Genomic DNA, 15,481 nt, shown 5'->3' on the forward strand with positions numbered 1-15,481 from the left:
AGGTAGGACTGGGAGAGACTCCCTGATCTGAAGCCCCGGAGAGCCAGGTGGACAATACTGAGCTAGATGGACTCCGTATAATCAGGGCCGGATTTAGATTTGATGAGGCTCTAAGCTACGGAAGGTAATGGGGCCCTTTATATGTCCAGCTGTCCTTCATCAACAACAAATTGTCGCTCTTTTTTGTGTTGAATATATGCTATAAGGTAATTTATGGGCCTAACAGGTATCTAAAGCCATTTGCTCATAACAAAATATGTATTTTATCAAAGTAATTGTTGAACTGAAATACAATTAAGTATATTAATCATGAAATACAATTAAGAAGTATATTGATAGTGAAATAATTATTAAACTCTAACTTAAAATGATTTTTTATTCTTAAGAAACTTAATAATGCAAACATTTTTCCCCTTTAAATTTTTTGCCCCCCCCCCCAAGAGTGTGGGGCCTCTGTCTTCCCTACATGGATAATAGGGGAGGAGTGTCAGAGGGTGAAGAGCTAGCCTAGTGCACAGAGGTAAAAAAAAATAAAAATCTACATTTGTTGCCCCGCCCACTTTTGTTGCCCCGCCCACTATTAGCATATGGCTCCCATAAGGTCACACAGAGGGGAATCTGGCCCCTGGCCTGATAAAAAGGCCCTTTGCTCCTGTGGTGAGAGAACTTGCTTGCACTACTAGGCAAGCCAGCTGTTTCACCCGGCACCCCCCCCCCACTTACCCCGGAGGCTCCCCGCCATCTTGAAGGGCCGATCTTGTTTTGAGCAGTGGCAGAAATCCAAAGGTAAAGCCCAGGTGCTTTTTCCACCATGAGAAGCAAAACACAAGCCACATGAAAAGCAAAATCTCCTTTAAATAATGGTTACTAAAAACGACAGAACTGTCAGAGGCGAAACAAGAGGAATCAAATAAGTGCATTACAGAGGAATGTCAGTGCGAAATAACAGGCCCGAACCACAGGATTGGGGCAGGATTGGGCCCGGGACTGGAGACCCTAAGCCAGCCTTTGGTGACCTGATGCCCTCTCCAAAAGCGCTGGCTGGGCCTGTCAACAAAACCTCTTGAGAGGGCTCCCGCCGCTTTGGCAAAAGCTGTCTTAATCTGTTCCTGGCTGAGTGCCGTGCCCTGTGCCCTCTTACCAGAAATACAGTGGTACCTCAGGTTAAGTACTTAATTCGCTTCGGAGGTCTGTTCTTAACCTGAAACTGTTCTTATCCTGAAGCACCACTTTAGCTAATGGGGCCTCCTGCTGCTGCCGCGCCGCTGGAGCACAATTTCTGTTCTCATCCTGAAGCAAAGTTCTTAATCCAAGATACTATTTCTGGGTTAGCCGAGTCTGTAACCTGAGGCATATGTAACCCAAGGTACCACTGAATATAAAAACCATTCTGGGGGTCCCACTCCTGTACCTCGCCTACAGAAACGTCAGTGAAACGTCTTCACGGCACAGAAATTAAGAAAAACATCAGCTGCAGTGTTTTATGTGGTTTGTTCGTTTCAGATCAAGCCATGGTTAAAAGACTACAAAGGCCAGTCGGGAAGTTGGCAACATTGTTGAGTCAAGAAGCGGGGTGATCACACCCGATCTTCCCAGTGGATCTCCCTTGGCAAATCCGGTTCAGCGTGGCACCGTTCCCCTCTGTCCTCACAACAAAATGGCGGATGGGGCGTGTTTGGTGCAGTCTTTTGAAGGGGCGTTGTTGGCAAGGTATCGGACTTCCCTCTGAGGAGGGAACAACAACAAATGCTGTTTCTTGTGCTGGGAGTAGCCAACATGGCGCCCTGCCATGTTGTTGGACTACATATCCCATTAGCCTTCCCCAGCGTGGGATTATAATCTTGCCACATCTGGAGGGGGCTATGCTAGCTGCTTCTGGATTTATGCAGTCCAGGATCCAGCTACCAAGTGGCTCTGCTCTACTGTAAGTGGTCCCAGATGGACAGGGAGATGTCGCAACAAGAGTGACATCTGTTGGAAAGACCTAGGCAGCTGTCACACAGGTCTACGGAGCAGAGGAGCAGAATGAAGATGGCTACTTTCCCTCCATTTTCAGGGCTCACGTGCCTTTTTTGGTCAGAGTGGCAGGCAGAAGTGCAACAGGTACAGCTTTTACACACACACACACACCTTGCCTAAGGAGCAAAGCTGCTGCTGCTGAATTTTGGCAAACTAGACATCTGTTTTTTTTAAAAAAAGGAAAGCGATCCCGCTACATTAACCCCTCCTGGCTTTCCTGACAGCCAGAAATCTATATGAGGCTTTGCCCCCATAACATCATTTCCCTGCTAAGAAAAAGGGGCTGCACCAGTTGAGCTGGTGCCTGTCGCCACCAGAGATTGGTGGTTGGCTGGCAGTCTGTCATGAACATAGAAGCAATTCCATAAGTCAGTCTGGATGGTTCAGTTGGTTAAAGCGTGGTGCTGATAATGCCAAGGTTGCAGGTTCGATCCCCGTATGGGACAGTTGCATAGATGGGGGGTTGGACTAGATGATCCTCAGGGTCCCTTCCAGCTCTGTGATTCTGCTCCCAAGCCAGTCAAGAGCCTGCAATCTTCATATAAGGTCAGGCAACTTAAAACACCACTCCCCACCCACCGCTGCTTACCCTCACAGTCACAAAGGGCAAAAACTTGGCCACAAAAGATGAATTTATCCAGAAATGCTATGCCTGATACCACGCTCAACCTATTTTCCTGAGTTCCTGCAGAATTGGCCCCACGCACATAGCTCCAGTTAAGTCTGCAATGGCACAGGAAGGGACCAACCAGCTAGCCAACGGATGTCGTGGGGCAGAATTTGGGGGCCAAGGCTGACAGCTGCCTCCCACAGAGATAAGAGGTCCAGTTTGGGTGGCAAACCCCAGAGATTTGAAATGGGTTGTTTGATCAGTTAGGCTTCTGGTCCCCGCCCCCCAGCACAATTATTTGGTGTTCTGAACTACAATCCAGTAGATTCAAGAAATCTAGATTAATAGATCCTGCGACATTCCCTAGACGGAATCCGCACGGGGTATGGAAACACTACTTCTGAGTCAAGAAGCAAACATTTTGGCTTGGTTTCCAGATGATGCATGACCGCATCTTGGCTGACAACGTTTTAGAGGTTTCGTTACGACGTGACTGCGCTCACCACCTGCAGATGTGGGGGGATACAAGTCCCACGGAAGAGTAAGACCACTTGAAATCAACAGGAATGACAAACGAAAGCCCACAGATTTCAACGGACCTACTCTGAGTTGGAGTTCGTTGATTGCAACCCTTTATAACAGGTGTGTGTGGAGGAAAATCTTTGACCTTCCAGGCATTGTTGAACTACAACTCCCATCATCCCTGGCCACTGGGCCATGCTTGCTGGGGCAGGTAAGGAGTTGCCATTCAGCCTCAGCTAGACGGTCAGAGGTTCCCCAGACCCAAATTTGCAAGTGCTTCATTTTGGTCCTTTCCGAGTTGTCAGGGGCATCGTTCGACTCAATTACTTTAACTGATTAAAGTCATATATTGAAGCCTCCGTTTGGGGATTTAAAGAATAAAAATCAGAGCTGGCCAAATATGTCCTTGCACGCCAGGGCAAAGGACAATATGGCTCCCTCCATTTCGCGTGCTGGGAAACATCACCGGTGATTGGATTTCTCTTCAATGCCGGCAGTGGGACACCATGCTCTCCTAGGGCACCAAACCAGCTTGGGGGGGGGGCGGCTAGCTAAGGGGCTGCGAAGGAGCCCAGGCTGCAAGTCCAGCTCTGCCCTCGCACATCCTCGCTGCCATTCCCCGCCCCCCAGCGTTTGCCACCTGAGAGGCACCTGCCTCCCTCCACCCAGCGGTAGGGCCGGCTCCTAGAAGAACGTCTCTAAGAGCCAGATTTTCAGATGTTGGGGGGGGAGATTCTCCGGCGATTCTCAGCTGCTCAGCCGAGCCGCAACTGGGTCGTTGGCGTTCAGAAGAGAAAAGCTGATAAGAAAAGGACCAGTCCTTTGAGATGGCCAGAAAGGTGACCCCTTGGAAGTCATTCATTCCGCCGCTGGTCTGGGAACAGAGAAAGTCGCGGCACCCCTTCGAAAGGCGGCAGGGCATGTTCAAGGGCAAATTCCGCCCTCTCCGTCCTTTCGGGGACCCCAGGGAACTTGCCCCCACTGCTTTCATGGGGCCAGAGTCTCCTTCGCAGCGCCGGCGGCAATCCCCACCCTCTGCAAAACCCAGAGGCTGCGGGATCAGCGAGAACCTCTCCGTCTTCCTTGCCTCACAATTTCATCTAGTTAATGGAGCCCGGGTCAGCCAAGGGCATGGTGTGGAGGACCTCATCCAGGAGCTGCAGGGCTCGGTGCAAGTGGACTTCGATCCAGCAGGGAGTGTGCTTGATGCTCTGGCGGGGGTAGTCCGGCCCCCAGCCCTTGACGAAGCTCAGACGGAGGATGCACAGGCGGCGGAGGTCGTCGACCCCAATGCCGGCCGCAGCTGAGAGTCCTGGGCAGGAGAGAAAGGGAACAGTGGAAGGCTTGGCTGTGACTGCGGCTACTGCAGCACACCAGGGGCTGAGTGATACCTGTTTTTCAACATCGTGATAGATCACCAGGTAACCATCCCGATATACAGTGGTACCTCGGGATGCGAACGGGATCCGTAAGATGCAACTGCATGTCTGCGCGGGTTGCGTTTTGCCGCTTTCGCGCATGCGCAGATGGTCAAAATGACCGCATGCGCGGTTAGACGCAGACGAATGATGGGAGGAACCAGCTGGGGAACCCCCAAGGGAAGAAGGCTCAGATCCTGGGGGTTAGTGGTGGGACAACGGTGAGTGGTTAGAGGGAGAAAACTGAGAAGAGAAGGTGTTGGGAAATGAAGAGGCAACAGGGCAGAGTGAGCAGGGAGATTCTGTGGCAGAGAGAAGTCCAAAATCGGACGCAGAAGCTGAAGCAGGGGAGGATAGAGTCCGACTGGTGAAGAGTGTCTCCTCCTCCTGCTACAAGCTCCCCTCCTCCTTGGTTTCCCAGAACCAGAAGAGGCATGAAAAGGGCAGAGGAGCAAAGACAGGCACACAGACACAGTCTAAGATTGTTTGGGAAGGACCTGGGAGACATAGACAACTGTGGGGTGGCGGGAACCTTTAGTCTCGGCAACTGATCCATGGGGCAAAAAAGACCTACTGGGGTTGAGTCCCTGTGCTCCTTAGGCCAAGTCTGTGCAGATCCTGTTCTGTGCTAATAAAGAGTTAACTCCATCATGGTCAGTGTGATTTACTGCCGGCTCGCTCCAGTCACTGGGCCCAGCACTGTCTAACAGCAAACTCCTATTTCTGCTGGTGCACCTCAGTGGGGGTGAATCCACTTGGCACTTACCCACAGCTGGCGCGATGCCCCCCACGGAGCCAGGCCCAGGAATGCTCCCTGACACAGCGGCCGCCTGAGCCGCTGCTGCCGCCTGCGCTGTCGCTGCTTGTTGGTGCATCTGGCGGTGGCACTGGCGAAGGTCAAAGACCTGTATGGAAAGGCAGGAGGAAGGACTCTGGGTTAGAAACTGCAGCACCTGCTGCAAGCAATGCTCAGGAAGGATGGCAGCTGTCAACCCGTACGACCAGGAAGGTGGCAAGGTGATAATATTAATTATAAGATGATGATAATTACATGAGCACCGCCCACTCAGCTCTCTTAGTCTTAATTCCCCTCGTTTACTGACGCACACCCACCAAACCCGAAAGTCAGTTGCCCTGTTGTTATCTTTTCATTCAGCAGCCTAACAGCCCATGGATAGAAGCCGTTCTTTACCCTGTTGGTGCGACTAATCATGCTTCTATATCTTCTGCCTGAGGGCAGGAGATCAAGAAAGTGTCGGCCAGGGTGTGAATCATCCCTGAGAATTTTCCTCACTCTCCTGAGGCAACATTCTTCTGCTATTTCATCCAGCGGATTCATGGGACAGCCCATAATATCTTGCGCTGTATTCACCACCCTCTGTAGGCACTTCCTATCAGAAGATGTCAAACCAGCGTACCACACCGTGACGCAGTATGAAAGGACACTTTCTATTGTTGACCGGTAGAAGGAGATCATCAAATGTTGATTGACATTGTTCTTCCACAATACTCTGAGGAGATGGAGTCTCTGTTGGGCTTTCTTAACCACCTGGGTTGTATTTATTTTCCAAGTAAGGTCTTCACTGAGATAAACTCCTAGGAATTTAGACTCTCTCCACAAAGCCCTCCCCAATGTACATCAGGGCTAGTTCTCCTCTCTTTCTCCGAAAGTCCAACACCATCTCCTTTGCCTTGCTGATATTAAGGTGCAAGTTGTTCCCTAGGCACCATGTAGATATTTTTTGGACCTCCCCTCTATACGCTGATTCGTCTCCACTTGTTATTAAACCCATTATGGTGGTGTCATCTGCAAACTTAATAATTGCAGTAGACAATAGTTATAATATTATAATAATAATTGGACAGGCAGAGGTACTTGTGGTGTGCACAGACACCAGCAAGCCTATTCAGACACAGGATTCAGTTACATTGCTTTTAAATTTTCTTTATTTTATACTGAGTCAAATCAACACCCCTTGCAGCCTTATACTGCCTACACTGTCTGGCAGCAGCTCTCCAGGGTACCAGGCAAGGGACAATTCCAAGTCCTACGTGGAGATGCTGGGGATTGAACCTTCAGTACACAAAGCTGATGTTCGGAGCTATGGTCCTTCCCTGTTAGATTTGCCTTTGGCAACCCTTTTGCTCCTGGACCCTCAAAAAAAACCAGCACCCGCTCTGACCTTGATGTAGGCGCCAGGGTAGATCTTGTGCACAGCATCCCCTGGAGCACGGCCAGCCTCCCGGTCCAGGTAGTAGCTCTGCACGAAGACGGCGTGGTCACTCAGACACCGCATCCAGACATCGCCTTCACCACGGCACTGCAGCTGGACTCCTTTCCCGATGTGCAGCCTGGAAAACAGAATACTCCAGTTCCCCTTCCTGTCTGGTTCCCTGTCCTCCACTGTCAGGGGTAGGTCAGCAACAGTAAACAACAACAAATCACTCAGGGCCAGTGAAGTTAAATCAACCTTAAATTCAAGGAGACGAACCGCAGCTTAGGCCTTGCAGTTTCAGCAACTCTTCCTAGGAGGTCTTGCCCCAATGACACAGTTGCAAAGACCTTCCCGATGAGGAGATTTCACCCCTCCCATACCCAAGAATCTCCTGATCATCTCCTGAGGTCTCTGCTGACTCTACAGAGAGGAGGAGCAATGTACTGCTCTCTACTTAATTAGTCAAGTGAGTGAGTCTCTGTGTGTGAGAGAGAGAGTCAGTCAGTTTGTCGGAGAGTGAGTGCAAGAGATAGTATTTGGAGATACGATTGCTGCTAAGAGCAGCTGCAGGCACTCAGAGTAGCATTGATGTATGCTCAGAATATTTAGCTCTGTATATAGTTTGTATTATAGCTGTAGTTATAGAATAAAAGAAGATACTTTACAGAGCTGCTCTCCGAGTGGTTTATACTCTGCAACACTCTGCAAAACGCTGCTGCGCAACGACTGCATTATTGAGACAGTGAATCCGGTGCTCTCAGCTCCAAGCTGTGAGTCCACAGCACTGTGACCAGTTCCTGTGGGAAAGGAGGTCTCTGGCAGTGCTACCCAGCTTGCCCAGCCCAGTCGGGGCTGTAGTGCACGAGTCCAGTTGGTACACTGGCTCAAGGGCGATGCTGACACCCATCCCTCTCTAAGGCTCCTCCTTTCTCGGGTTTTTTCTGTGCAGTCTCAAACCATGTCTGCACACAACTATCTTATAATTTCTGTGTGTGTCGCAGCAACCTGCCCCAATTCCTCTCTGACCTCCGATTCTGGACTGCTCTCTGCCACAGAATCTGCTAAAGAGTGCCACAGCAATTCTTCTTCGGTGGGTCTTGCCCCTAGGAGGCAGTTGCAGGGACTGAAGGCCCCCTCCATCCCACAGCTGCCCTAAGCCTCCTCCTTTCTCAGGTTCCCCCCAAGCAATCTGAGACTGTGCCTGCGCAAAGCTAACTTCTTCTCCACGCTTTTCATGCCTCTTCTGGTTCTGGGAGACCAGAGGAGAGGAGAGTTTGTAGCAGCAGGAGAGGGAGGCCAGCCTGACTTCACCAGCCTGACTCATCTCTGCCTCTTGGCCTTCCTACTCTCCAGTGTCACAGTCCAGTTTAGAGGCAGTCAAAGTCCTGGTGGAGGATGTCGGGAGGGGGACAAGACGGCAGGGTGGGAGCAGGAAGGAGACTCAGGAAGCCAGGAGTCAGGAAGCCAAGGGTCAGAGACCCAGGAGTCAAGAAGCCATGGATCTGAGGGTCATGAGTCAAGGAGCTAAACGCAGCAAGGCAGTGAACGTGTTGCTGTGGCAAAGAGCCAAAGGGAGATGCTGACCTTATATCCCTCCCCGGCTCTTGCCGCCTGGTGCTGTGAGTTACCAATCGGCCTCACCTGGGTGGCCGCGCCTTGCCTCTTCAAAATTAGGAAAGCCCCAGTCCTGCGAAGCCCTACCGGTCACAGGGCCTGGCTCCTGCACACACTCCTGGCATCCAGTTTCTGCTTCTGCTTCTGTCTCTGCTTCTAGACTCCTCTCTGACACAGATTCTCCCTGCTCGCCAAAGCCTGTTGCCTCTTCTGCTTCCGACACCTCCTCCTACCAGTCTGCTCCCTCCAACAGCTCATCTTCACCCCACCACCAATCCCCGGGCTCTGAGCCTTCTTCCCCTGGGGGCTCCCTTGGGGGTTCCCCGGCTGGTATCTCCCACCACTCCTCAGCACCCAGCTGGTCAGTGACTCCCGCTTCCTGCAACAGCCACGGTTCTGTGCTGCTCGGTGTTTAGATAATGTTGCCGTTCCGCAAACCTTAAGCCTTCCTCCCCGAACCCTGCAGATAAACCCCATTCTGTCCCCGGTCATTGCCACTTAGGCACTCAACCCCTCAACATCAGAAATAGCGGGAGGGTTTTTTTTGCAATGGAAACCCGTGGCTCTCTGCGTGCACCTTTCACATTGAGGTGCAGTGCCGAGGGCCTTCTGGCGGTTCCCTCCGTGCGAGAAGCGAGGTTACAGGGAACCAGGCCGAGGGCCTTCTCGGTAGTGGCACCCGCCCTGCGGAACGCCCTCCCACCAGATGTCAAAGAGAAGAACAACTACCAGACTTTTAGAAGACATCTGAAGGCAGCCCTGTCTAGGGAAGCTTCTAATGTTTAAAAGACCACTGTATTTTAATACCGTATTTTTCGCTTAATAAGACGCACCAGACCACAAGACGCACCTAGTTTTTGGAGGAGGAAAACAAGAAAAAAAATATTCTGAATCTCAGAAGCCAGAACAGTAAGAGGGATTGCTGCGCAGTGATCCCTCTTGCTGTTCTGGCTTCTGGGATAGCTGTGCAGCCTGCATTCGCTCCATAAGACGCACACACATTCCCCCTTTTTAGGAGGGAAAAAGTGAGTCTTATGGAGCAAAAAATACGGTACTTTCTTGGAAGCTGTCCAGGGTGGCTGGGGAAACCCAGCCAGATGGGTGGGGTATAAATTATTATTATTATTATTATTATTATTATTATTATTATTATTATTATTATTATTATTATATATCTCCCTCCCCACTGCCCTGACCTGGCGCGCTCGCTGGTGTCGGTGCGGTGGACGTTCGAGAGCTGTCCCAGGCAAAAGCGGTCTCCGCCCGAAGGGTCCACGTATCCGTCCACAGTGACCACGGCGCAGTTGGCAGGCACCTTGAAGATCTCGCCCACTTGCACGTCCATCTCGAAATAGGCGATCGAGCACCAGAACTCAGGACCTGGGGAGAGCCAGGCATTCATCTTTAAAATCTGGGCCGTTGTGGGAATGGGGGAGAGAAAAAGTCAAATAAGGGAGTTTGCGCCCCTTACCAGGGTGGCTGGAGACTGGCGGCTGGTAGGGAGGCGAACCGTGATGAGCAGGCCCTGAAATATAAGGCAAGGAGGGGTTTTGCGGTAAATAGGGACAGAAACGCCAAGACCTTTGCTCTTCTGTTTCCTACATTCAGTATACAGTGGTACCTCGGGTTAAGTACTTAATTCGTTCTGGAGGTCCGTACTTAACCTGAAACAGTTCTTAACCTGAAGCACCACTTTAGCTAATGGGGCCTCCTGCTGCTGCCGCACCACCGGAGCACAATTTCTGTTCTCATCCTGAAGCAACGTTCTTAACCTGAAGCAATATTTCTGGGTTAGCGGAGTCTGTAACCTGAAGCGTCTGTAACCTGAAGCGTATGTAACCTGAGGTACCACTGTATCTCATTCCGCTTCCCAGAGCGGAAGTTTGAACCCAGGATTCCTGGCCAACAGACGCTCCCTAAACCACCTGTGAGCTTCAAAGCTACTGTTGGACTCCAACTCCCAGCAGCCCCCAGTGAATGGCCAGAGATGATGGGAGTTGTAGTTCCAACAGTGTTCTTGGACTCCTGCTGAATCTTGGGAACCTGTAATTTTGTCAAGGGAGCTGAGAGCTGCTAAAAGGAGACCCCAATTCCACCCCCCCGAGCTACATTTCCCAGAATTGCCAGGGAAGAGGGACTGACTCTTAAACCACTTTGGGAATTGTAGTTCTGTGAAGGGGAACAAGGGTCTCCTAACAAGCCCCAGCACTTATAAAAACTATGGTTCCCATAATTCTTTGGTTTAAGCCAGGACCGTATAACGTAGTATAACTGCAGGTGCAGTTACGTGATTCTGCCACAAGGGGCAGCAAGATGAATAATGCCGTTTTTTGGGGGAAAGTGAACTGCAGTGGAACCCAAACAGTGCTGCAGACACCCAGAGCCCTCCTTTTTTGCTTTGCTTTGCTTGCCAAGACGCACAGTAATGGTTTGAATGGTGAAGAGGAGGCTGAGGGTAACTCCGTCCGTTCTGCTGCTGCTGGGGAGCGGGGAGCGGAGGTGGGGTGGGCTCCTGGCTCCTCCCACCGGAGCTGTAGCTTGGGGTGCCGCCGTTCCCTGTCCAGCTGCTTGTCGAATCTTCCAGAGGCCCAGGGAAGGAAAAGAAGAAACAGGTGAGAGCTTATCATTTGAACGCCTCCGTCCTGCACCCGGCCCGACAATGGCACCCTATACTTACTCTGGTAGGGCAGTTTGGGGGCACACCCATTTTGCTGGGAGCTCGGGGGGGCCGGAGAAGGGACTGGGGGATGCGCGGGGCTGGAGATCTGAAGAAGACCCTCACCATGAAGGAGAGGGAGCAGGGGCCCCCCAGGAGGGCCTAAGAGTAAGCATGAGAGAGAGATCGAGAGAGAGATCAATTTTATCTGCAAGCTACTATTGCAGTTTCATTTCATTTCCCCATCACATTGCATTTCTCTTTTACATTTCACAAACATGCCCATTGCATTGCCCCCATCATATTGCATTTCCCCGTTGCAGATCCACCACATTTCACCAACATATTGCATTTCCCAGTCATATTGCATTTCCCCATCACAGATCTATTGCATTGCCCCCATTATATTGCATTTCCCAGTCACATTGCATGTCCCCATCACAGATCCATTGCATTGCCCCCACCATATTGCATTTCACCGTTGCAGACCCACCACATTTCCCCAACGTATTGCATTTCCCCTTCACAGGTCCATTGCATTTCCCCATCACAAATCCAACCCATTTGAGAGGAGGCGAGAACAGTTCCTTTCCCTTTCCCTTATGTCTCCCTGCATTTCCCCCCCCCAAAAAAATAAAAAGAAAGAACTTACCTGGGGGAGACAAAGGCAATGCGGGGTAGATGCCAGCAGTAGGATTGGGCGGTTCCAGAAGCTGCAGGGGCGATAAGGGCTGGTAGGGCTCTGCCTGAGGGTGGCCGGCCTTGATCCCAGGGCCGAGGTGATCTGCCGGCGGAGGAGGCGGGACTTCCATCTGGATACAGTCGGGAATGAACTCCTCTTTCACGAGCCGCGGGGGAGGCTCTGCAGGGGGGCGGGAAGTAGGGGCCGCTCAAACGCAGCGAAGACGGGAGAAAATAAGCCGGCTGAAGCGGCAACTGCTGTTCAGAATGACATCTGAAGGCACAGGGAAGCTTTTCATAGAATTATAGCATTGCAGAGTTAGAAGGGACCCGACGGTCATCTAGTCCAGCCCCCCCTGCGATGCAGGAAAATGCAGGTGTCCGTTGCGGGGATCAAACCTGCCGCCTTGGCATCATCGGCAGAACGCTCTAAGGATGTGATGTTCTGTCGTGTTTTTGTATACCGTCGTACCTTGGTTCTCAAACAGAATCTGTTCCAGAAGTCCATTCGACTTCCGAAAACTGAGGCACAGCTTCCGGTTGGCTGTAGGAGCTTCCTGCACTCCGTCGGAAGCCGAATCGGACGTTCGGCTTCCCAAAAATGCCCGCAAACCAGAATGCTCGCTTTCGGGTTTGCGGCGTTCAGGAGCCAAAACGTTTGAGTCACCAGGCATTTGAGATCCAAGGCACGACTGTATTCTGTTGGAAGCTGCCCAGAGTGGCTGGGGAAACCCAGTCCGATCGATGGCATATAAATTGTCGTTGCTGTTGTTGTTCAGCAATACCTGGAAGGTCAGAGGTCCGCCCCCAGTCCTGTCCTAGGCCATCATCCAGAAAAACAAAGCAGGATTGTATCTCACCTGTATTCTGGATGTTCAGTCCTGTAGAACGAGAGAGAGAAGAAAGTGGGTGTGTTATATATCCTATGAGCTCCAGCTGACATTCTCTGAGGCTAGAAATGTGCTTGACATCTTTCCGCAGGGCCTGCAAGACAGAGCTGTTCCGCCTGGCCTTTGGTTTGGACTCAGTCTGACCCTTATGTTTCCCTCCCCTTATGGTTTTGATCTATGGGCTACTTTTAAAATGAGGCTGCATTTTAAATTGCATTTTAACCTGTATTTTAAATTGGGGTTTTCCCCTATTATGTTTTTACTGTAATTTTACTCCTGTTAGCCACCCTGAGCCTGGCTCTGGGAGGGGTATAAATAATAATAATAATAATAATAATAATAATGATGATGATGATGTCCAGCCTAGGGGCACAATTTGACTGATATTTCAACGAGGAGCCAGCATGGGACCCTTTCTGGTCCAACTCCCTCCCTTCTCCCCAGCTAACCTCCAAGGCCAAACGACATGGGCTGACATCTTTTCTGCCCCCCACCCCTGACTCAGTGCCTCGTGATGGGTGCCTCTGACCATGTGCAGAGTTGGCTTGGGAGCCCTTTCAGGGGGCCCCAAAGTAGGGTTGGGATATTCAAAGGTTAAGAAAGGGAAACAAACTCTCCCTCAGCGAAACAATAAAAAATTACATTTCAAGTCGAACTGTGGTCGAATTGCCTCTGAGCATGTTCAGACAGCACGCAACAGAGAGACAAATGTTCCGTGTGTACACATAGCTAAGGTTAAATACCTTCCAAGGGCATGCAAAGTACATTTTCTCTCAGCGGAGCAATTAATATTTTGTTTTGAAAAGCAGCTACAGTCAAGTTGCCTCAGAGTGTGTACACTGCCAATTTTCATCTGAATGAGGTGGTTTGAAAAAGCAACACCAGAATGAATTTAAGGACGTGGTGTCTCCGGGCAATTGAAGATTGTCTCATCCAGAAAACACCTTATGTAGAAAATCTGTAGGTTAAGATATTGTTGCAGGGGGGTGGGGGAGATAATGAAAACACGGAGCACACAATGTAGGTAATTATTATTTTAATTCCTGCCCTCCTGTTCTGGCAAATCTTCAGTCGGTGGAGATGCCAGGCTGGGCGTAAGAAATTTGGATTGGTTGGCATAGCAACATGCTAATATCCACTGTGTGCTCTGTGGAGTTGAATATTTCCATTTACAGATAGGTAAGAAGGCAGGTATGGGACGCGGGTGGTGCTGTGAGTTAAACCAAAGAGCCTAGGATTTGCCGATCAGAAGGTTGGCGGTTCAAATCCCTGCGACGGGGTGAGCTCCCGTTGCTCAGTCCCTGCTCCTGCCCACCTAGCAGTTCAAAAGCACGTCAAAGTGCAAGTAGATAAATAGGTACCGCTCCAGCGGGAAGGTAAACGGCGTTTCCGTGCGCTGCTCTGGTTCGCCAGAAGCGGCTTAGTCATGCTGGCCACATGACCCAGAAGCTGTACGCCGGCTCCCCAGAGTCGGCCACGACTGGACCTAATGGTCAGGGGTCCCTTTACCTTTACCTTTAAGAAGGCAGGTGGAAACAGCCAAGTGCCCTTTGCCTGCCTTGGGAGCAGAGGTGATGTTAGGATGCTCAGAAACAGCGGCAGAGAAACTTTCCTCTCTGTCTCCAGACGAAGGGCCACACCCCATTCTGAGCAACTTTCTGGGGGCCATGTGAGGATGGGGGGGGCAGAGGTAAAAGGCATGCAAAATTTACCTTCGTACAGTAGGCCACACACATTCACACAACCCTCGCTTTCCTCTATCCGAGAGGCGCGATCTAGCCATGCAAGGAGAGAGTGCAAAGCGAGGGCCGGTGAGGGAGTGTTCTGAGGGCCGGATGGAGAGACCCAGAGAGCCGCATTGGGTTCCCGAACTTGAGTTCCCACTCTTGACACCTCAGTGGCCTATTCCGAAATAGATCCACTGAGGCAGCTGTGGGGGTACTCGGCTTCTGTAGGCGCCACCCACGAGGGACCCACTCACCGATGCCCGGAGATACCACCCGCTCGTAGTGGTAGGGGTTGACGCAGACGCTGTCGTACTTGAGGTCGAAGGCGAACTGGCAGAACTTGACGTGCTTGAGCTCGTTCTTGTGCAAGTCCGGCCAGCGCCACAGGCGGGAGTAGATCACATGGGGAAAGCCTTTGCGCCCGGCCACCTGGTTGCGGGGAGAAGGGGGTACGTGGAGGGGGGAAAGATGGCAGAGGACACCGTTAGTGCAGGAGCAGAGATGGCGAGGGCAGATACAAACCCTCTAAGTCTCCCTATTTTCCAGGGACCGTCCGGGATTTACAGAAGCCGTCCTGGTTTCTGATTTGATCCATGAATGCCCCACTTTTTCATCAGAGAAATGTTGGAGGGTATGGAGTTAGGCGACCCCCGAGCTAAGGAGATAAGTAACTATGCAACCTTTAGAAGACATCTGAAGGCAGCCCTGTATAGGGAAGTTTTTTTTTTTCAATGTTTAACTTTTTATTACGTTTTTATATACCTGAAGGAACGTCTCCATCCCCACTGTTCTGCCCGGACGCTGAGGTCCAGTGCCTAGGGTCTTCTGGCGGTTCCTTCACTGCGAGAAGCCTAGTTGCAGGGAACCAGGCAGAGGGCCTTCTCGGTGGTGGCACCCGCTCTGTGGAACGCCCTCCCACCAGATGTCAAAGAGAACAACAACTACCTGACATTTAGAAGACATCTGAAGGCAGCCCTGTTTTGGGAAGTTTTTAATGTGTGACATTTTAATGTATTTTTAATCTTTGTTGGAAGCTGCCCAGAGTGGCGGGGTACAAATAAATTATTATTATTATTATTATTATTATTATTATTATTATTATTATTATTTTATATTTGTTGGAAGCTG

General features: G+C 50.8%; 1 protein-coding gene across 4 annotated transcripts in view; it reads right to left on the reverse strand.

Annotated features, from left to right (window-relative positions):
• Window positions 1-835: 835 nt before the first annotated feature.
• Window positions 836-15,481, reverse strand: part of LOC309358449 (mothers against decapentaplegic homolog 4-like) — a 35,798-nt gene continuing 21,152 nt past the window's right edge. For 3 of the 4 annotated variants that reach the window (XM_081891560.1, XM_081891559.1, XM_081891558.1), the window contains exons 3-12: window positions 14,608-14,782; window positions 12,522-12,617; window positions 11,708-11,917; window positions 11,077-11,217; window positions 10,821-10,976; window positions 9,871-9,924; window positions 9,596-9,779; window positions 6,753-6,921; window positions 5,336-5,474; window positions 836-4,463 (exon numbers count right to left, since the gene is read on the reverse strand). In XM_081891560.1, coding sequence (XP_081747686.1) covers window positions 4,252-4,463; window positions 5,336-5,474; window positions 6,753-6,921; window positions 9,596-9,779; window positions 9,871-9,924; window positions 10,821-10,976; window positions 11,077-11,217; window positions 11,708-11,917; window positions 12,522-12,617; window positions 14,608-14,782 — 1,536 coding nt within the window. In that variant the 3' untranslated portion in view covers window positions 836-4,251. The remainder of the gene's footprint in view (window positions 4,464-5,335; window positions 5,475-6,752; window positions 6,922-9,595; window positions 9,780-9,870; window positions 9,925-10,820; window positions 10,977-11,076; window positions 11,218-11,707; window positions 11,918-12,521; window positions 12,618-14,607; window positions 14,783-15,481) is intronic. The other variant, XM_081891561.1, reaches the window with a different exon arrangement.

The sequence above is a fragment of the Podarcis melisellensis genome, assembly GCF_964234715.1.
Source record: "Podarcis melisellensis genome assembly, chromosome: 16".
Lineage (NCBI taxonomy): Eukaryota > Metazoa > Chordata > Lepidosauria > Squamata > Lacertidae > Podarcis > Podarcis melisellensis.